This window comes from Choloepus didactylus, chromosome 9 (genome assembly GCF_015220235.1).
Source record: "Choloepus didactylus isolate mChoDid1 chromosome 9, mChoDid1.pri, whole genome shotgun sequence".
NCBI lineage: Eukaryota > Metazoa > Chordata > Mammalia > Pilosa > Megalonychidae > Choloepus > Choloepus didactylus.
In genome coordinates this window covers 48,358,997-48,381,800 of record NC_051315.1, presented here as the reverse complement: position 1 = coordinate 48,381,800, position 22,804 = coordinate 48,358,997, and the positions used below count along the sequence as shown (strand labels likewise).

Below are 22,804 nucleotides of genomic sequence, written 5' to 3'. Positions count from 1 at the left end.
AAGGCCTCGGGGTTCCTCAGGAGTGAGGAGGACGGAAACCTGGACAGAACACGTTAGGGGGGTCCAGTGCTCCACATTCCGGAGGAGAGGTCCAAAGCGCTCCCGAAGCACGTGAGCTCAGGGGGAAGCTCGGTTTACTTTAAGTTGCCTCCTGACAAACCCGCAGTGTTTACCGGAATCTGGGTAATCTGTAAACCCAGATGTCAGACTTCCTGTGACTTTCAACTCTCTCAATCCCTACTCCTCTTCGGCCTTCCTCAGGAAGGCAAGAGCGCGGCTGGAGGCGGGAGGAGCGTACTCTGGGGCCTCATCCCTCCTCTCTCTCCACCCTAAAGGCAGGAATTTCTGGGATGGGCAGATGATCCACCCCCTCTTATTCCTCCTTCCCCAAGCCGGAGTGGGTAGGGCGGAGAAAAACTCCGCGACTTTCCCGACTCCCAACCCAGGGCTCCCTAGTGTCCGCACACTGTTGCGACAGAGTGGTGGAGCGCGGCGCCAGGGCGCAGGGGTGGGGAGGCTCCCGGCGGGGGTGGAGCGCCAGGGACCCGCGGTCCGCCTCCCGCGCCGAGGGGCAGAGCGCTCTGCGTGCGGCGCAGGCCCGTGTGGGCGCGAAGAGAGGCGCGCCGCGAGCCCAGTGGTTAGCGATGCCGCCGCCGCCGCTGCTGCTACTGCTACTGCTAGGGGTGCCGCGGGGCTCCAGCCAGGGCGCAGCGGCAGCGCTCTCCCCGGAGCGGGTCCTCGAGTGGCAGGGTGAGTGCCCCTCGGGCTGGAAGGACGAGATCGGCACGTCGGGGACGGGGGGTGGTAGAGGAGCGGAAGGAGGGCGAGGGGGGACGGGTTTGTCTTGAGGCCGCGTGTCTGCAGTTCTGAGAAGGCCCTGCAGCCGGGTGGGCCCCACATCCCCTTCCCCTGCCGCGCATCCTCCCGGCTTCTGTGAGGGGCGCGGCGAGGGGCGGGGCCTGGGCTCTAGCCGAAGTCTCGGGCACCCGGGACCAGCCAGCCATAGGACGGTAGGAGACTTCTCCAAACGTAAACTTGCTGAGAGAGTTGTTTATTTGGGAGGAACACTCTCGGACAAATTAAGGCAAAAGGACTTTACATCTTGTCTCTCAAAGCAAGCGCTCCTTTGTGTGCGCCGTCACCTGAGGAGTGGCCCCAGGCCAGACCTCTCACCTCCGCCACCTTGGAAAGAAAACTTGATCACTGTTAACGCCTCTCAGACGAGATGGGGGAGAGCTCCCCGATGAGCTGTGTGACCTCAAGCAAGTTACCTTCTTTGTTCCTCAGTTTACCCCATCAGAATAAAAGAGGGTTTTCCCTTGGAACACTGAGGATCAAATGAGAGCATTTCTAAGGCCCGTGGCACGCAGGTGCTTTGGCCATTGTGAGAGATCCTTCAAAGTTACCCCCAACACCTCCCCCCCCCCCCACGGATCAATTCAGCAAACATTTATTGAGAACCTACTACACATTAAGACACACGTGGGGCATATAAAGAGAAAGGAGGAGAGGTTTCCGCCCTCCAGGGGCCCACGTTCTTGAATAAAGGTATAGACGGCCCCTGAGGCAGAGAAGCCCGGGTCTAAATGCAGAGACCCATATATGGAGAGAGGAGGGAGGTAGCAGGAAATTAAATAAATGGGGAGGCGCCTCTAGGCAGCCTTCCTTTCCTGGCTTTGGGGGTAAATTTGGAGGGAAGGGCTTTAACAAGGTATGATCATTGTCTGCATTCCTTCTGTTTTGTTTTCCTTCTCAACATACTAGGTCCAGTTTTTGAGGCAGTCCTTCTGGGGTGCAATCTGCAGCACTCCTGGGAGGCCTTATCGGGAAAAGGCTGGGTAATAGGACCATTCTTATACTAAAGAGGCCAAAGGTCGGAGAGGCTCTTCCCAGTTCCCACTAACAGTTTAAAATGTGGGTTTTGCCTGATCATGAGATTTCTAGAACAGGGTAGCAGCCCACAGGACAGAAGCTGGGACTGAGCCACTGAGAGGGTCTGTGCTAGGGATTTCCAAGCCAGGGTTAGTGCTGACTGCCTAATCCCTTTCTATATATAGCAGACCCAAGTCCTGGCCTGATTTCTAATCAGTGCCTTCTTAGTGGTGAAGAACACTCCAAAATTAGAAACATCTGCAACCTCCTGTATCCTCCACATGACAGTTTGCAAATCTGAAGGGGTTTGATATAGTTTTCATAGAGTTTCTTCAGATATGAAAATGCTGCAGCTAATGTTCTAAAGAACACAGAGATAGTGTGGCAGTGAATTTAACAGTCCTCACACAGGCTCCCTCCCCTCCCTGACTCCAGTCACACATATCAGTGGAATTCAAGCACAGTCTACATGGGTTTGAAATCAAGTTTTTCTTGTCCATACGAAGATGGAAAACAAAATCTTAGAGTTGGAAGGGACCTGAGACATTGTCTTCTCCAACCCGCCATTTTTCAGTTGTGGATGCAGGAGTAGGCCACCATGTAGTTAGCCATGTTTTTGGATGCCTCAGTTTACCACAGTGTTCATATTGACCAGATTTACTCACCCTTTGCCATGATAGGCATTCTCAGAGCAGCTAGCAGAAGAATACATACCTATTTTAGTTTCATCTCCACTTATAAGGGATATGTTATGATGTGAGGCAGATTACAAAGCTTTTTTCTCCAGAATTGTTTCATATGTATCACTGATTGATCTGATAATGTTTTATAAGCATCCTAGCCTTGGGAAGCAGATGATGGATGGTTTTATGCTGACTTTTCCATCATTTATCAATAATTTTGTATTAAAAAAATCAGTAGATGAATGTTATATAGCAGTTAAGTCCATGGGCTCTGGAGACAGACTGTGTTCAAATCTTGTCTCTGCCCTTTACTAGCTGTATGACTTTGGTCATGTTACTTAACCTCTCTGTACCCCAGCTTTCTCATCGATAAAAGACTGAGCTAATAATAGTATTTACCCTAGTGTTGTTCCTTTTGTTGAGAAAGCACCATGGAGCCTTCTTCCTCTGGCCACTTTGAAAGATTGGCAGCCTTGCAACAGTTATTTTTGGCCCTGTGCCCAGTACTTAATTTGGAATGTCTGGAGCTTGTCTCCCACCTCTGGTTGACTATACCCAGGAACCTCATGGTGGTTTGTTTTCTTCAGTCTGGAATCTGAAGTCTCCTAGCAAGAAGTCTTCACAAACTTGATGACCTAAGTCATTTAGGTAGCCCAGATACTGGGAGAGCAGGGGGAGGAATGAAGTGGGTGGGGCATCTTGGTGAAAGGTGGGCATAGTCTTGTGGAGGATGCTAAATGAAATGAGTTGGAGGCAAGTAACAGGACTTTGAAGCTACATTGAGGGCTGAAAATTTTGAATATGAAATATGAACTAACCCCAGCCAACATAGTAGGAGATTAACTTCCTGCAGTATTCAGCCCTCCCACTACCACTCTTTGGGGCATGGTGGGATAGGTGCTTCTGAAGGACCAGCAACCAAGGGAAGTGGGGTGCTGATGAGGTGGAGGTCTAAGGACTTGACCATGGAATCCCATCAGAAGAGAATAGAGTGAAACTGGGCTTCTCTTGATACTTTGGGATGGGAAAGGGGTAGGGGGAAGGTGGCTAAAGGCCTCGGTTGTTCGTTCACCATCTGTTGAACGCTTTGTGCTTTATCTTCCCATCTTGGTTTGGGTTCACGCAGAAGCAATCCCTGGGGTATGTATTTGGGTGCATGTAGTTTATTTGGGAGGTTATCACAGAAAGGGTGGTGAGGGAGTGAGGAAGCAAGACAGGTGAGAGAAGACGTCTACTGTCGGCAGCTAGGGCTCAGTTTCACAAGGGACCTCTGAAGGACTGTGTAGAACATACTTCAGAGGGGGACAGGAAGCTGGGGTACTTATTCACCAGATTCCATCCTCCATTGATTGAGGGTGGCTCCTGGGACATTAGCCTCCTGGTGCTCTGGCCTGCCTGGTAGCCCTCAGGTGAAAGGCACAGAGTGTGGGAACTGTCTGCAGGTGAGTGACCTCCAGGGCAGGCGTGTGGGTAGGGAACCAGCAGAATCTCCCACCTACCTCCCAAGATCAGGGAGATACAAATCTGACTAAGATATGATACAGAAGCTAAGAGTGCAGTGACAGATACAGAAACAGACAGTTGCAAAGCAGGGTGGTGGGTGTTATGATAACAGGATGAGCAAAGTGCTAAAGGGATGTAGAGGAGGGACTGGTCTGGGAAACTGGAGACTCACAATAGTGCAATTGAGTTGTGGTAAAGGATAATAACTAGGTAATTGCCCTGTGGGAAAAAGGAGATAGAGCGTTCCAGAGAAAGCATGGAATCTGTGCAAAGGCACAGAATCTCGGGTTGGGCAACAGAAGTTCAGTGAGCTGAAAGTTCTAGTTTGGGCTTTTTGGTTGCAAGGAAAGAGGCCCCAACATTTCACTCAGGTAAATGTAGGGCTGGTTGTAAGTGTATGAGGAACTCACGGTGATCCCAGGACAGATCTCCTTGAGCACCAGGCCTCTGGGAACCAGGAACTGGTCTCTGGAATGAAGTAACCACTTCTTCTGTTTCTTTCTCTCAGAGGCTACCTGGTAGTCCTGCTTGGTTCTCCTTTCTGTTAACTGGTTTCCTCTGCTTTAACTTTAGGATCTTTCATGTGTAGCTCCCACAGCTTCCTGGGGAGAGTTCTCTGCTTCCCCAGAGAGGAATCTGGCCACCTTCCTCACAGCAATCTGGCCAGTCCATGTGCTCTGCTCTGGAATCAGAGGCCTTCCCCTGGCTAATTCGCCATGGCAGGGGTGGGGGTAGGCAGGGACAGGTCAGACCATTCTGTGCACAAGGATGCTGCCCTCTGGGGACTGTGGATGGGCAGGTCCCCAGAGCAGGGTCATGGGCAGTGCAAGAAGCAAGGACAGGTCTGTTTTTGAAAGCAGGGGAGAGATGGAGTAGTGAAGTGTTAGGCTGGAGGCACTCTGCTTGTGGGGAAAAAAAAAAAATTCCAGTCAGGTGGATTGGCAGCTGCTGCAGAGGGGTTTGGGCAAAAGGGGAAACATCACACTTTTAAGTTTAGGAATCCATGGTCAGGCCAGGACTTGCAGAGGGTAATTCTGGAGTTGTGTAGAGTGGCAAGGAGACCATCTGGAAGGCTAAAGCAGTAGCCCAAGAAGAAAGATGCTGATGATCTGAGCTAAACCAGTCCCAGTAGGAATACTGAGTAGCAGAAAGTTTGGGTTAAGTACATAAGGGTCAAAAAAGAAGACAATTAAAAAAAAAAATAGACTTAATAGAAATTAGGAGGTGGGAGAGGTGGCAAAACGGGAGGGACAGTAACTATGCAGTGGGAATTTCAAGTTTGGGAAGTGGATCCATTCTCAGCAGTGACGAGATCCAAGGTGTGGTTGTAGGAGGAATTAGGAAAATGGAGTAAACAGGTGAAAGAAGTCCTCAGAGCCGAAGGAGTCAGGAATCAAAAGTCCAGAGCAGTTGAAAGAGTTTAGAACTTTTTGCCAGTGAACCACAATAAGAAATACATTTTAGATCATGACCCACACATCTGTATAACTGAAACAAAAGTTTCATTTAAAAAATACCTTTTTCTAGTTTGCTAATGCTGCTGTTTTACAAAACACCAGAAGTGGATTGGCTTTTATAAAGGGGGTTTATTTGGTTACAAAGTTACAGTCTTAAGGCCATAAAATGTCCAAGGTAAGGCATCAACAATAGGGTACCTTCACTGGAGAAAGGCCATTGGCATCCGGGAAACCTCTGTTAGCTAGGAAAGCATGTGGTTGGCATCTGCTTGCTCCCAGGTTGAGTTTCAAAATGGCGTTCTCCAAAATGTCAGCTTTCAACAGCTGTCTTCAAAATGTGTCCCTCAGTTGCAACTTCTCTAAAATGTTACTCTCAGTTGCTCTGAGGTCCTTCTGTCTGTGAACTCCTTTATACAACTCCAGTGATCCAATTAACACCTACCCTGAATGGGTGGGGTAATATCTCTGTGGAAATTATCCAGTCAAACATTTCACTCACAGTTGATTGAGTCACAGCTCCATGGAAACACTCAATCAAAGGATTCCAATCTAATCCACACTAATACCTCTGCCCCTAAAAGATTGCATTAAAGAATATGGCTTTTTTCTGGGGGACATAATATGTACAAACTGGCACATACCTGTACCTCGTATGGTATTGTATTAGTATCCCAGGGCTGCCGTGACAAAGTATGGCAAACTAGGTGGCTTAAAACAACAATTCACTGTTCCAGAAAATGTGAAAGGCTAGAAGAGGCTAGAAGTCCAAAATCAAGGTGATGGCAGGGTTGGTTCTTTCTAGGGGTGCTGAGGGAGAACCTGTCCAGCGCTTCTCTCCCAGCTTCTCCTGGTTCTCAGCAGTCCTTGGCGTTCCTTGGCTCGTTGCAGCATACCTCCAATCTCTGCCTGCATCTTCACATGAACTTCCTCCCTGTCTATGTCCTCTGTGTCTGTGTCTCCAAAACTCCCTCCCTTTATAAGGACACCAGTCACTGGGTTTAGACCCACCCTAATCTTAATCTGATCACGTATGCAAAGACCCTGTGTCCAAATAAGGTCACATTCCCAGGTGCTGGGGATTAGGACTTCAACAGATCTTTTAGGAGGACACAAATCTACCACAAGTGTGCTGCTATTTTTCTATTCTATTCTATTTTGTTTTGTAATGCCGGTCAAGACACGCTGAATAGATTTCATGACCCACTCACGGGTCATGACTTGTAGCACAGAGAATACTGGGCCACAGTGTTGAGTCCTCATGTGGCAGCGAAAGGTCTCGGGGCGTGGAGGACATCAGGGAGCCTGCTGGTGCCCAGGCTTTAGTGAATGCGGGAAGAGAGGCTTGGGGTGGTGAACGCCAGTGACGAGGACGGGAAACGAGAGTGCCACATGGAGGGGTTTCTGAAAGAGGTTTGTAAGAGCCATCCCATGGAAGCAGCAGTGCGGAGGAACTGTGGCCTTGAGGTTTTCCCCTTGTTTCCATTTCTGACCCAAAAGTAAAACTGCCCCTCTCTTCCGCTCATAATAGCATCTGGTGTTTGTGGAGTGCTTACGGTGTGCCATTTGACTTGTATCACCACAGTTAATCCTCACGACAACCCGGTGAGGTGGATAATATTAATACATACCCATATTTTATTTGCAGGTGAATTAGGGCAAAATAGCTTACGCCTACTCTGTGGGCAGCATGGAATATACCAGCCTTTTGGTCTGCAGCTCCTCCCTTCCCAAGCCCATACTTCCACATGTGGGAGTGCATATTTTCACAAAGCAGAAATGTGCAAAGCTATTGGTTTATTTATTGTTCCAGGCAATTCCTGCAGCTCTGGGCAATTAGCCAGTCTCCTAATCAGGAGATTTGGGATTTAAGTAGAAGCCTGATCAGATTCTGGTTTCGCTGTCCTTCCTGGCCATGGATCGCTCCAGGCAACTGGACCCCCTTTCTCCTGTGTCTGCCCAGCGTCTCTCAGCATCTCTTCCACTTCCGACTTATCTCCTCCCAGCTACTCTGAATGGCTCCGGTCCTCACCAGCCTTTGCAAGTCAGCATAGATTTCCAGTTTTACTGGTCCTTTTTACTCATTAATCTTCTTACTTCTTTTCTTATTGTTGGTTGTCACAGTAACTGTCACAGTTTCAAGCCTGTGTCTGGAAAGTTTGACCCACACAGATTGCCTTCTTGTCTCCTTAGCTCCCCCTTCCTTAGCCTAACAATTTCCTTATTTATGTCAGATTTTCTGAAAAAAATGGTTTCTTTGTTTTGCCTCTTCTGAGCTCATCCCTATGCAGTGATTCCTCATAGGGATCTATCAAAGTAATATATTTGAGACCTTTATAGACCCTTTACTCCATTTTCTTTCAGAAATTATCCTTGAAAGCCTTTTAGGAGATACATAGCTAAGAACATAAATTATATTTTGCCTTGGCCAATGTGAAAAGAAATATTATAGTTCGTGAAAGAAACAAACAAAAGAGCACCTTATAAATACTTTAATAAGTCATTTAGGGAAAAATATTTTACAAAGCCACTTAAGAAAAATGGAGGAATATTATTAGAATTTCTATAAATTGGGTTCTGTGATACAGAGCTAAACAAAACAGACAAGAGGTTTCTGCTTTCATGCGTGGCCATATGACTTTTAATTATGATACTCTCCAGACCACTACAGTTCCAAAGAAATATGCTAACAAAAAAGTTTTACTCTTTACAAGCATTTGGCATTCTGCTCTTGAGAACTTTCCTTTTCAATTATAAACATATTAACAGGAAATTCAAAGTGATTATTGAACTTTACCATTGTTGTCTTATTTTGCTGCTATTTTGCTCCATCCATGTTCAAAGTGAAGGTTTGCTTTTACTCTTGTTAACATTTACAAAGTGACCCTTGTGACTGAGGTAATCCTTATAAGGATCCAGTGAGACCAACACTGTTATTAAAGATGGGGAAACCAAGACAGATACTCTTCTAGCCTCAAGTAGTTCTACCCTAAAAGAGGTGCTTTTTTGTTGACCAAAGTCTTTTTTCAATAGTGTTAGCCTCATTCAGATAAGAACAGGGCCATCTTCATGGGCCTGTGACTGGTGCAGGCACACAGGACCCCATCTCAGAAGGGCCTCATGCTCAGGGTTTAATGCTCTGCAGTCGCTGTCTTGAAATTCTTAATCAATTTATCTTTGAATCTGTGTTTGGGGCATGAAGTCCCAAGACAGTGGAACCTCAGGTCAAGCACGATCCAGCCTCTTGTCACCTCCCTGCCTCCCCTGTAGGTTCTCAGCAGCCCTGTGCCTGCTGCCCTGCACCCATTGTGGTAACTGAGTCACATTTGGGTGGAGGGGAAGGCCCGGGGCCTGGGAGCAAACCCCCCATGGGTGGGTTCCTTAGGTGGGGCAAGGTGGGGGCATCCCCACTGGGGCTGGCAGTACCCTGCAAGCTCAGAGGGGACTTGATGGAGACTAATCACCTGTCCCCAATCCAGGTACTCACTGTGACAGACAAGAAGTTTGCAGTCCTTTGGGGGTATCTCCTGTCTACTGTGGGTTGGGGCAGCCAACCCATGGAGAAGGGGGATTGACATTCCTGACCCCAGCTGTTTTGTCCTGTGCCCTGCAAATTATGTAGCCAGCCCTGAATAAGATGCATGGAGACTAACAATATAGTAAAAGTATTTTTTTAAAGATTTCTACCTCCCACTTAAGTAAATGTAATATTTTAGAAGTGGGCATATTCTCAAAGCAGTTAAGATGAGTAGCTCAGTGAAAATACTTCTGCTTTCAGTAATGTGACATCGTTTCCAAAGTTGTTTGGTTGTGGGTGAAGTTATTTTCTGTTTTTTTTTGTTTTTGTGACCCAGTCTTTGAGTCATTTCTCCCAGGGCTTTAAAGTGCAAGGCTTTGTGAGGGAATTTTGACAATGTTCTGAACCCATCAGCTGTGTCTTACTATGTCTTGTCATAACTTGCTCTTTGTAAGGAGGTTACCAGGTGACTGAGATGGTATATTTTCAACACAGTATATGCAATGATAATAGAGCTCTGTGAATAATGGTTTCAGCACAAGCAGTGTCTGTTAGGTACTTTCAGGTTAAATAAGGCCAAAATAATGGGAAGAGAGGAATAAACCAAGATCTAAAACAAAGAAAAATCTTTTTATCTCAGTTCAAAAATTCATTGATCAGGTATGGCCAAGAACCTTGGAAGAGAGTCCCTTACCGTTAAACAAGATAAGATTTTCTGCAAGGTCAGCCACTGCCAAATGAGAAGGACAGAGAGTGAGGGCTGGGGGGGAAACAAGAGCAGGCAGAGGGAGGCAAGGACAGTCGGGAAGTGTTCACCCACCTCGTAAGGGATCCGTAACAGGCAATTTGAATCCTCACAAAACTGGAGCCTGTGGAGCCGATTAAGCTGGGTTTCATTTTTCCTATGTGAGAAAGAATATTGTTCACTTCCTAGAACTTGGATCAGCAATTTGGGGAGATTAGGCAGAAAGGGAAATGAAAAGGGGAAGAGAATGAACATGTAAAAAGATGTAGCAAGAGGGGTCCCCTGGGCCTGTGGAGGTGGCGATTATTAGGTTCAGAAGCTGCTGGAGAATAAAGAAGCCTCAGAATCAAGGACAATGGTAGGGCAGGGAAAGAGAAGGAAGTTCTGAGACAGGATGAGGACATTTTAAAAAATGTCCTTAGGTAACTTTTTAGTTGGTTGATAGAAAGCATTTGACAGGAAGCCACGGGCATCCTTAGTGCTATCAGTCAGACCATTAAGAGACATACACTAAATCTCAAAGGATTTGGTACAAAATGCTAATGTTGGTCAGAGAGGGGCAGGAAGGGCAGGCACACCTTTCACTTTCTTCTGTGGTTTTGTTCTTTCAGGTACTATGCACATGCTGCTTGCTGCAAGCAGAGGAACTTCCTTGCTTATTGGTTTAGAAAGTTATAGTAAGAACCCAGATTTTTGGTATCATTCAACTACAAACAGGACTTGATTGAGCAGCTTACAACATCCCTTCTTGCTACCGGGTTGTCTAAGCAGCACAATCAGATCCGAATCCATGTTCCCTAGATGGGACAGGCAAAGACGGACCCAAATGTATGTAGCTGGAAAAGGGCAGTACATCTCAGGACAGAAGCCCAGGACTCGCCTTGAGACCCTCCCTGTTCCCTGTGAACCCCTTCCCTGCCAAAACTGAAATGCTGTCAAGACAGCAAGGAAGCGGACAGATTCAGTGGCTGATGCAGGGCAGGAAGTGCTTGAACCCAGAGCTGGCTGTGTGGGTTGAGGGAGTAGGAGAGGTTTCAAACTCAGGGGACTTTGGTAGGAGATTGAAATTGGATTGCACTAGGTGAGCTGTGGTTTCCTAATAGCTTGTCTTAAACATTACGCTTGCTGTGATCCATGCGTTTGAACTTGTCCTTCCAGTTCCCCTGACATGGAGAGGAACGGAAGCAGAGGCTCTATGTGTGTAGCTGGATTAGATGGTTGCCATCATGGTGTAATTTACTGAATACCAGAAAGCTCAGCCAGATTAGCTTTCCTTGAGCTAAGAGGTGTGGAGAAGCAGTAGGAGACACTGAAAAGAGTATGGAGGTGATCAGAAGTGGCACCAAAAAGTTAAGTGGGAGGGCTTCAAGAGTAGCTTCCTATGGTTACCTTGCAGTGGCACTGTTCAAGCAGCTGGATCAGACTGTAACAATAGCCCCAGGTTTTCTGCTCGAGCCTCATGGCCTCATGGCATGGTAGGGATTGGCAAGCATGTGTCAGTGATCAAATCCCTAAAGCCAGAAGCAAGTCATTTATACCACCTTTTCCAGAATCTTCACATTCCATCAATTACCAAATCCTTCTAGTTCTTTGAAATTTCTCTCTGGTGATTGGAGTTGAGACCATTCCCTCTTTTCCTTTCTCATCAGCACCTTTAGTCTCCCCTGCTGGGACATGGGAATTGTCTCCAGATTGTTCTCCATGTCCACCTGTGCGCTGTTCATCTCCTCCTACCTAAAGGAGAACTCCTCCAAGGCAGGAACTTGGTCATTTGTCTTCACCACTATATTCTAAGCCCCTAAAACAGAAGTGGGCACACAGTAGATGCTCAATAAATGTTTTCATTGACTGATTCCCTACCCCGAATCATCTTTCACACTGCTACCTGAGTTGTGCCTTCCCTTACCTCCAAAATTCCCTTTCATCTGAAGAATTTTTAAATGAAATTCAAGTTCCTGCATAAAATGACCCCACCCACCTCTTTCCCACTTCATATATATTTTTTTAATTTGAAAATGTTTATTATTTCTGGACTCTATTTCCTTTGTAAATTTTTGGTTCAAACTGAAAAAGCAAGATATGGTTCAGCATGTATAGTAAGACCCATTAAAAAAAAAAATATATATATATATATATTCACATGCACATATATCATTTGGTTTTCTCTGACTAGTGGGATTCCCCATACTTTGGACTTCATTTCTTTCTTCCTTTCTATATGTGAATTTATTACAAAGAATATATACTTTACATTTACCTCAAGAGCAATTAAAAGACCACAGTTACCATTTATGTAATTTCTTGTTCACCTGTATGTGCTGGTATCACTTGGTATCAGTTTTTTGTTGTCCAAACTTATATTCCAAATAGATTTGGTTAAATTTTCAGTTGAATTCTCACTATCCAAACTTCCACTTTTTGTTTTCCTAAACTCAGTAGTCAAATAGATTTGGAAAGTGAGGATTCTTATAATTGCTTTTTTATATTACCATCATTTCTGGTTCTAATTTTTTCTCCCCCTTTTTGTTTCTCACATACTACTAATTTATATTATCTTTTGCAGTTGATATATTTGCTGAAAGGACAAATATATCTCTGTTAGCCCATTTAAATTCCTGTGGCAGCAAGGCAGATTGTAAATGACATATTCTTACAGAGAAATATAACCTAAGGGAAACTCAACTAAGAGTAGGTGTGCTCTGAGGGCAATGGCAATCTCCACATGAGGATCTGATACTCCTTCTGGGACAAAACATTACAACCAGAGGGGATGGACAGGAGATCTAAAGACCCAGTATCCTTCACCTTCCAAGGAAGAGGAGAGGGAGGCATTGCTGAGTAGCTGAGAAAAAAGATCAAGAGTCTTCCTTCTCCTGGACCTTGCAGTTGGTACAGGTGTAGGAGACAGTCTGCCCTTCATCAGCTGAGTGCATCTATCTGGTGTGGTATGCCATTCCTTCATGACCTCATCGAGAGCAGCGTCTGTCAACCACGGGCCCTTGGAACTCTGGTCCTTCTTCCACCAACACAGGCATGGCTGTTTCCAGTTTGTGGGACACATGAGGTCTTCATAACCTTCCCTTCAAAGTCCCGCACATTGATGGCGAAGCCACAGCAAGTACAAATGACTGTATGTGGTGTCCCGGGCAGAGGTAGAACCGAGCCACAGTCTGGGCAGAAATCTAGGTCTGACTGGAAGCTGGAGCAGGTCTTGGCGAGGTCCATGACGGACAGATGGTCTGAGGTTGGGACGGGGATGAGAAATTTATTAATAAAACAGAGGTTTTTTAAAAACCAACCTCACCACTTGGGTCCTTCCTATCCTGTCCCAGGACTTAGGCATAAATAACTCGAGCCCTCCTTTCTACACATGCCTCCTATTTCGGCAACGGGTGAGCCTAAGCGCCCGACATTCCCAGCCCACATTGGGTGCCAGCTGGCCTGGTACCCTTCCTGGGAGAAGAACTGGACAACCCCGCGAGCTAGAGCGTGGGCCTCCGCACGAGCCACCCCCACTTCATATTTTACCACCATCAAAGGGTTATGTACAGGCCTTTGTCACCCCAGAGCTCATTATTTTCATCCTTTCTGAGTGTTGGTGACTATCTGTAGATCTGTCTGTAGATCCATAGGCCTCCTCCACTGCTATGGACACTCTTTCATGAAGATGGGCATCCGTGCCTGTCTGATACACCAGTGTATCCCCATGTATGACAAATATTAGGTCCCTAATACATGTTTGTTGAATGAAAATTGTAAAGAGATTTCTCTGTTCTTCCAGGCCAAACTGACCCCTTCTGCCCCTTGGTTTCCATGCTATTGCTCTTATACTCTAATGTCAAAACATATTTTGGTATTATGTTCTAGTTATTTCTATACATTTCAGTAGCTCCCAGGAAGAACCTCAGTTCCTTGAGAGCAAGCACTATGACGCACATATCCTGGTATCTGCAGGGTTCCTAACACGTGCCATAGTCGGTACTCAGTAAACGTTTGTTGTTGGAATTGTAGGTCTTCTACTTGAATATGCTCAGCAACAATCTACAGTGGTTCATTTACTTCTTTCTAGATTATAAATAAACATATGTAAATAAAGCTAGATCTGAACCTAATATGGTCCTCACTGAGTATATGGGTATAAAACTTCTCTCCTAAGACAAACCAATTTGAAGTATGTGGTTCTGGGTGTATGGGTAATGCTAACCTCCTGTGCTACCCCCATGTTCCTTCCAGCACTGTTCTGCTCTCTCTTCTCTGGAAAATGGACAAGCACGTGCGTGTACACACATTTCCCCTCTCAGAAAGGACTGATGACACTGAGGAGTCCTGTCCACCTCACACGTAACATCAGTTGAGCATCCATTTGACTGTCTTAAACTATTTTCTTTTTCTTGTTTTTAAAGGCTTAAAGTACAATTATAATGATTTCCCCTTTTTTTATTAGCTAGATGAATTCACATGATTCCAGAACAAATAAACATAGTTCAAGGGAAAGCAATTTAGGCCAATAATTTCCCTATCTCCAGCATCCTGCACAGTGCCTAGCATGTAGCTGGTACCCAATGATACTAGTTGAGTGAATTAATGAATGAATGAATACTCCACATACAGTCATAAAAGGAAAACCTTAAGCTTAAGTTCAACAGCTGATCAAAGAAACATTCTCCTCCTACTCCTTAGGAAAGTACATGTTATCCTGTAGGATGAATGAGTGGGTCTGAAATGAACTTCTAAAAAGGAACTCCAAAGCAAAAAGTATAGCCACTGTCTTCCATGGATTTAATTTTTTGAATAAAAGGATGGAAATTAGCTTACAAGTTACTTCTAGTAAATCAATCCTTTCTCTTCCTAAACTTGTAATTATGAAGGGAAGCATAACAACAGTTTCCTGCAAAGAGATTTAGTAATTCTGGCAGTACTTCATTAATCACTTAATCAGTGTTCAAGCAGAACTGATGTCGTTGACATATATAATCAATCTTGATTCCTCCTACATTTGATTTTCATCTTTTGTAATCTGACAGCTATAGGCACTAAGGATTGGTGGCTTATTTTCACATTATATTTTTGTTCGAGTCAACCCAGATGTGTATATTTTAACCATCAGAATATTGATACCTATATCGGTTGGGTCTCCTTGTAGTCTATTTGAAAACAATTGTTTTCTCTTCTGTGAGTCTGTGGAGATGAATGTTACTGGGAGCAGACTGTATTATAACTTAATGGGAAAATGGGCCCGGGTGATTTTTTAGTTTAAAATAAGATGGTATTCTTTTGGAGGTAGCGTGTTTACTGTTACTGGTAAGTCATAGCTACTTGTGTATGATACTTTCTGAAGAACTTTCCAAAGCTGCATTCTAAAGGCATCTGGGAATAAAAATGAAATAGCACCCAAAAATCTAGTAGCTTAGGATTAAGTTTAAGCTTAATATTGTCTGCTTCCAAAAGGAATTTTTTAGTTCACTGGCATGACTACAGAAATTCTGATTCTGTCCCCCATTTTCTCTTAATACTTAATATGTGTAAGTTTAAAACATTTCTCATTCACCCCAAATTTTGGTGTATGTATGACATGCAATTTTTATGTTCACTTGCAAACCACCCAGTCACCCAATCACACACTGCTACTTAACATCATGCAATTTTTCATTCCTGTAAAAAAGCAGTGGTATCAACTTTACATATAGGTAGAGTGAAAGATTAACAGGTAAAGTCTCTTAGTCATAATTGTGCAAGTATTTGAAAACAGGAGCCAACAGTATTTTAATCTCGTTGTTTAAAGTGTATCTGTCATCCATAAAAGTTGATAGTGCAGTATTTCAGGATCATTTACAAATAAAAAGTCTGCAAAAGCTAAAGTAAAAATGAGCTGTAGAGCTGATGATGGAATAAGAGACGCATCTTTGGGAAATGCTCAAATTAGCACCCAGATCTATGGCTGAGTGTGCAGACATGAACCATCGGGATAATGGTAACGATAATAACAACGACCCACATTTGCCAAGTTATTCCCTTGCTGAGATACCATGCTGTGTGTCTTGCAAGGCTTATTTAGTGTAATACTTTTAACATCCCCATGAGGTCAGTACCATACTTAGCCCTGGTTCACAAAGGGGAAGATGAGGCTCATGGAGATCAAGCAACTTGCCCAAAGTCACACAACCAGTCATTGGCAACTGGGACACCAGATCTGTCTGATTCCAAAGCTCTTAACTACTAGCCAGGTTGTCTGTCTGCCTATCTTAGAAGTTTAAACTGAGGCCTAGCAGGCTGACCTACAGTCAGTAATTTGCAAAGCTGGACACACTTGAACGTAAATATTAGGTAGAAGCTGAACTACAGAGCTATTGTAGTAAAATATTTATCCTTTAGTAAAATTTAATGGAACTCTGAACTGGCTGGAAAGTAATTAGTAAGTTACACCAGAAATTAAGATTAACATTCTACCCAGGCATGAAAAGGTGAAAGGGGAGTTGGAGAGAAGGTTAATTATCAGAGTCTACATTGCATCAGTGAGAGGTGGATTTGATTTTGAATGCTTATTACTAATAGCCATACAGAGATGGCCTTCATTAGGAAAACAAATTTCCTGATCTAAATGAAATCTCCCTAAAACCATTCATTCTCTCCCTCCCACACTCCCTTTCTCTTTTTCTCTGATGTGGGATGATCAAAACAATTTGCTGACAACTAATTCAACTCCTCAAATACATGACTATAAGTAAGGTCATAAATTGTTAAATAAGGTATAGCTTTCATTAATGCATTGACAGTCTTCTTTAACAGTCTTAAGTGATTTTGGTTACTGTAAATCAGTTCTCCTCAACCTGATTAACTTTGGAGAAATCAAAAGAACTTTTACCAAGATGAAGCATGGTTCCCACACAACAGTATGTGAAGTGGCTCATTCTTCACTGTTCCAAATCTCTAGAAGGCCTCGGCTTCTCCCTGTTATGCCCCCTGCACATAACTCATTCTTAACCTCATCCATTTTAAGGGAACCAGATAACGTCAATTCAGATTTTCATAGACTAGACAGGAAGGCAAATTTAAGAGGGAGGTCTAGCTGATGGGAGAACAAACAAGTTCTAACCAGGCATTCCAAACAGAGGTAACCTCGGCAGCAAGCTTAGCCCAAGCAGCTACTGTCAGCAAATTCAATCAACGTGAGGCACTTACTGAACTTTTATGATGTGCTTACTATACTCTATGTAGACAGAAAAAGAAATGAGGCATGATTCCCATCTTCAAAAAAACCTATGAAAGAACAAGTTCACAGTTGTGTAACAGGTGCCTTCAAAGCCAGCAACCAAAGTCAGGTGAGGGACAGTGAACTAGCATGCATTCCCTGCTAGCCCCTGCCAGCTTTATCACAGGATGCTCTACCAAATCCCTTCTTCTGGCCCTATGGGGTGAAGGCTGAGGAGTATGTCACCAAGTGCCCTCTTTATCCGCATTTCCATGTGACCCCTGAGGCTTCTGCCACATCATGGTGGTCTAGCACCTCTCCTAGATCTAGGTGTGGGGTCCTTGAGTGTCCTGGGCACCCATCGCTGCTGCCAGTCATTCCCAACAAGGCTGCTCTCACTAAGTCTGTCCCCATAGTAGAACGTCCACACTTTTCTACTTCTGATGGTTCTACAACAGAAAGCAAATATAGAGAAACTTTTTTTTTTCCCTCAACACCATTGCATCTTGTATAAGGACCCAAAGCAACACGCCACTTACATCCTTTTGGTTTCCCACAGGAACTTAGATGATAAAGATGTTCATTTCAGTGGTTCTTGACTCCAGCTGCCATGTTCCTCACATTCAGGCCCTTGTTGGAAGAAACCCAGAGTGTCACCATCCCTCTAGCCCTACGTATTATTACCAATGCCCACCCTGTTCAACTGTGGTGAGCTCCTTCTCTCTCAGTACCACTCTGAGTGGACTAATAGGCGTTCTTGTTCCAGTATGGCCTCGTGGGTCTTAGCTCAGTCAGAAGTCCCCCATGAGTTCCATTAATTCTATTTATGCATCCCAAGAAACTCCTCTGTTTTATACAAATAAAGCCCTTCAGGTGAACCCTACCCATCTATATCTGCCTGAAAAGGGTGGCAGCTGTGATATATCACAGCTTAGACATGGAATCCTCATGACACTAATTAATTATATATGAAAATTTGATACATCTTTTATTTTTCTGTTTCAGATAAAGGAGGATTCATTCTGCAAAGTGAGAGTCTCAAGACATGCATTCAAGCAGGCAAATCTGGACTTACTCTGGAGAACTGCAAACAGCTAAACAAGTGTATGCTGTGGAAATGGGTTTCAAACCACCACCTCTTTAACATAGGATGCAGTGGGTGCCTGGGTCTGAATTTATCTAATCCGGAGCAGCCATTAAGCATCTACGACTGTGATTCCACCCTTGTTTCCCTGAGGTGGCGCTGTTACAGGAATACCATCACAGGCCCACTCCAGTTCATGGTCCAGGTGAAGCACAACAACACCGTGGTGGCCTCATGGAAGCATCTTCATAAGTGGATTTCTTATATGTCAGGTGGTGGAGGCATTTGTGAAAATCTGCATAAAGGTAAAAAAAATAATTTAAATCCAAGTACTCATGAATTGGTATATTTAGAAAGTTTGCCCATGAGTAAAGATTTGTAAAAGATATGAAAGAGCTGCCTGGTGCATGGAACATGAAGGGACTTTTGTTAAATCCATTTCAGGTGCATGCTTATTGCTTATTGCTTATTGCTTATTGTAAAAGGATTATGGCAGAATTGGAATGGTCTTGCTAAATTCCAGTAGCATAACCTCTCAGAATTTAAAGGTTTTAAGGGCCAAACATTTAGAAAACTTTGAGAACCATTGGAAAGGAGAAGAAAGAATGGGAGAACAGGAGAGAAAGGAGAAAAGAAGGTAGAAGAAAAGATGTTTGAAGTGAAGACTTCTGTTAGGATGACTATAATAACCTACCCCATCCCTGTTTTTCCTTACTGTAGAAGTTCACCCTCATTTATGGCATTTGTAGGGCACCTTGATGCCCGCTGACTGGCATCCAGGACCATAATGAAAGCATAACCTAGGAACTCTGTACCTAGTCCTTGGGGGTCAGGCAAGGAACTCCTATGGTCCGAGGCTGACCTTCCTCCTGTACCTACAAGGAATGAGTAAAAAGAGACAGAGTCAAGAGCAAGATGTTTTCAGGATGTGCTACAATAAAGCAAGTGATGCAAACCAGCACTCTGAGTAATCTACAGATCTAAAGAAAAATTAGATTTTTGCTTTATGTTAAGATTTTAGCCATGTACACACACGTAGCAGAAGACTCTAGGCAATATATGAATTTGGGTAGAAGGATCAGGATTGAAACAAAAGCATGTGTCCTCAAATAGCTGTGGTTCCTAAGCAGCTCTGCCCCTAATCACTAGGACTGGTGACACAGTGTGAGCTCAGTACCCCTGCCAATTGTGGGAAAGTGGTAGGAGTCGCTATAGCTGGCCCTTTCACCCCAGGACAGTCCTGATCCTCCTCATCGTAGAAAGTACCGACCAAATCATGAAAAGTTTTTGTTGTTTCCTACTTACGGCCAAAGATGACTGATTATTCCAGTACTCTGAGAAAGCAGCCAGGAGGCATCTCTGCACCATCATCTGTCTCCTGCACTACCATAGAAGCCTTTCAACTAGTCCTGCCTTACCCTCTCGCTGTCCAGACTCTTCTGGACTGTTTAGATTGTTCTCCACACTGCAGCCCCAGTGAGTCTTTAAAAGTGGAAATCTGATTTTGTCCCATTCAAAACCCACCAGTGACTTCCCATTACCCATAAAGGCCAATGTCCATAACATTGTGGAGATGGCCCTATGTGAGCTGATGCCCTAGGACTTCCCATCGGGCCCTCTTGCTCTTCACCCCCCCACCCCACACACATTCTTGCAATTCCAACTCTTTTCCATAGACTTGAATCCTCACTTCACTCACTTGTTCAGAGAGGCATTCATTGACCACCCTATCAAAAAGTCCCCCAGATAGTCACTCTCTTCCTTCTTACCCTCATTTGTTTTTTCTCATGCCACTCAACACTATCTGAAATTATATTATCTGTTTATTTGTATATTTGCTTTCTGTATTAGTCAGTGGTCTCTAGGGAAACAGAATCAACAGGAGATATCTGTAAATATGAGATTTTATAAAAGTGTCTTGTGCAACTGTCGGGATGCACGAGTCCAAATTCTGTAGGGCAGGACACACGAGTCCAAATTCTGTAGGGCAGGCAGCAAGCTGGCAACTCCAATGAAAGTCTTTTATGAACTCCCCAGGAGAGGCTGGCTAGCTGAAGAAGAGAAATTCTGTAGGGTAGGTTGTGAGCTGGCACTCCATCGAGGGTCTTCAGTGAATTCCTGTAAAAGTCTGGCTGGCTGAAGAAGAAGTGAACATTCCCTTCTCCCTTAAAAGTCTTCAACTGATTGGAATAAATCCAGCTGATTGCAAAGACACTGCCTTCGTTAATGTAATCAGCCACAGATGCAATCAGTTGACTGATGATTTAATAAACCAGCCACAAATGTCCTTACAGTAATGGTAAGTAATGGTAATAGCTTGCTTGACCAGATACCTGGGCACTATCACCTGGCCAAGTTGACACATGAACCCATCCTTCACAGTCCACCCCTCGTCAACTTGGCAGCTATACACATCACCTTAAACCATACTTAATCTCTAAACAGAACACCATAACAGACATATGTTTTGCCTAACAACACTCGCCTGTCCTGCATACAACCGGAAATGCACTAAATCTCTCCAGAATAGGGTGCAAGTCCTTGGGTAACATTCACTCTTAAACTTGATATCCTATAACATAAATACTATGAAATAAATAATACAGCTTATGTCATATGATAAGGGGATGAGACAGAGAAGTAAACAAAGATATTTGTTTCATGTACAATTACAAACATACTCATAATAATAAAACAAGGAGGAAATATTCATGCCATCACAGTCCTCATTTCTGTAACTGTTCATGTGGTCATATTTCATATTTATCACTACCTTCTTCCACTACCCATCCCAGGTTCCCTTTACCCTCAGCAAGCACTTCAGCTAGCCATGGTTCTTTGCCTGGTAGGGTGACCAAAACCTTCATTCCTGAAGTTTCTGGGTCATTGAGAGTCATGCCTGGATTGGGTTGTTGCAGTTTTACATGGACTTTAATCACAGGGCATGATAGTACTAAGAGATGCCCTAGGGGATCTCCTGTATTCCAGGAAAACTCTTCTTTACCTCCATTGTATAGTTGCAGTCCTATTTTCCCTTGATAGTCAGGATCAGTCACCCAAGCCAGTACAGTAATCCTTTTCCTTCCTTGTGGATTCAGAGGCATGAGAAGCCCAGAGTGGCCAGGTGGCAGTCTTAACTTCCAGTTCAATGGAATTATTGTGTCTCCTGATGGAAGCACTCCTCCTTTTGGAACTCAGACTTGTAGAGCAGCAGAGCTTAAGGTTTCAGGGACAGGAAGCAAAATTTTTCCTCATGGATCACTAAGTGTGATAGTGAGGGTTGCCACTCCCATTTCCATCCCTTGATTCCTGGACCCGTGAATCCTGGCTATGGGAGAAAAAGCACCATAGAGTGGACACTGATTCAGAGCACACACAGCTTCCTGGAGAACACTGCACCAGCCCTGCAAAGTATTGCCACCTCGTTGGCACTGTAACTGAGTCTTCAAAAAGCCATTCCACTGTTCAATCCACCTAGCTGCCTCTGGATGATGGGAAACATGGCAAGACCAGAGAATTCTATGTGTATATGCCCATTCCCTCACTTCGTTTGCTGTGAAGTGGGTTCCGTGGTCAGAAGCAATGCTGTGTGGAATATCATGATGGTGGATAAGGCATTCTGTAAGTCCACAGATGGTAGTTTTGGCAGAAGCATTGCATGCAGGGAAGGCAAACCCATGTCTGGAGTATGTGTCTATTCCAGTTAGAATAAGTGGCTGCCCCTTCCATGATGGAAGTGGTTCAATGTAATCAACCTGCCACCAGGTAGCAGGTTGATCACCTTGGGAGATGGTGCCATATCAGGGACTGAGTGTCAGTCTCTGCTGCTGGCAGACTGGGCACTTAGCAGTGGCTGTGGCCAGGTCAGCCCTGGTGATTGGAAGTCCATGTTGCTGAGCCCACGCATAACCTCCATCTCTGCCGCCATGACCACTTTGTTCATGAGCCCATTGGGCAATGACAGGAAAGGCTAGGGTAAGAGGCTGACTGGTATCCACAGAACAAATCCTCTTATCCAGTTGATTATTAAAATCTTCCTCAGCTGAGGTCACCCTCTGGTGAGCATTCACATGGGGCACAAATATCTTCATGTTTTTTGCCCACTCAGAAAGGTCTATCTGCATACCTCTTCCCTAGACTTTGTCACCAATTTTCTAATCATGTTCCTTCCAAGTCCCTGACCATCCAGCCAAACCATTAGCAACAGCCCATGAATCAGTATACAAACACATCTCTGGCCAGTTCTCCTTCCAAGCAAAATGAACAACCAGGTGTACTGCTGTAAGTTCCGCCCACTAGGAGGATTTCCCCTCACCACTGCCCTTCAGGGACATCCCAGAAAGGGGGTGCAGTGCTGTAGCTGTCCACTTTTGGGTGGTACCGGCATATCATGCAGAACCATCTGTAAAATAGGCCCAAGTTTTCTCTTCCTCAGTCAACTGATTGTAAGAAACTCCCCAAGAGGCCATAGCTCTGGGCTGGTAAAGAGAAGGTAATGTGAGAAGAATAGGGGACATGGGTATTTGGACCACTTCCTCATGTAACTTAGTTGTGCCTTCAGGACCCTCTCAAGCCCTATCTCGTAGATACCATTTCCATTTTATGATGGAGTGCTGCTGTGCACGCCCAACTTTATGGCTTGGTGGGTCAGACAGCACCCAGCTCATGATAGGTAACTCAGGTCTTATGGTAACTTGGTGGCCCATGGTTAAGCGTTCTGTCACTACTAAGACCCAATAGCAGGCCAAAAGCTGTTC

General features: G+C 44.6%; 1 protein-coding gene and 1 pseudogene across 2 annotated transcripts in view; one reads left to right on the top strand and one right to left on the bottom strand.

Moving 5' to 3' along the window:
- Positions 1–417: 417 nt before the first annotated feature.
- PLA2R1 (phospholipase A2 receptor 1) overlaps positions 418–22,804 on the top strand; it is a 194,510-nt gene continuing 172,123 nt past the window's right edge. For both annotated transcript variants that reach the window (XM_037849248.1, XM_037849247.1), the window contains exons 1-2: positions 418–750; positions 17,969–18,352. In XM_037849248.1, the coding sequence (XP_037705176.1) occupies positions 645–750; positions 17,969–18,352 (490 nt within the window). In that variant the 5' untranslated portion in view covers positions 418–644. The remainder of the gene's footprint in view (positions 751–17,968; positions 18,353–22,804) is intronic.
- On the bottom strand, positions 12,630–13,002 carry LOC119544111 (annotated as a pseudogene).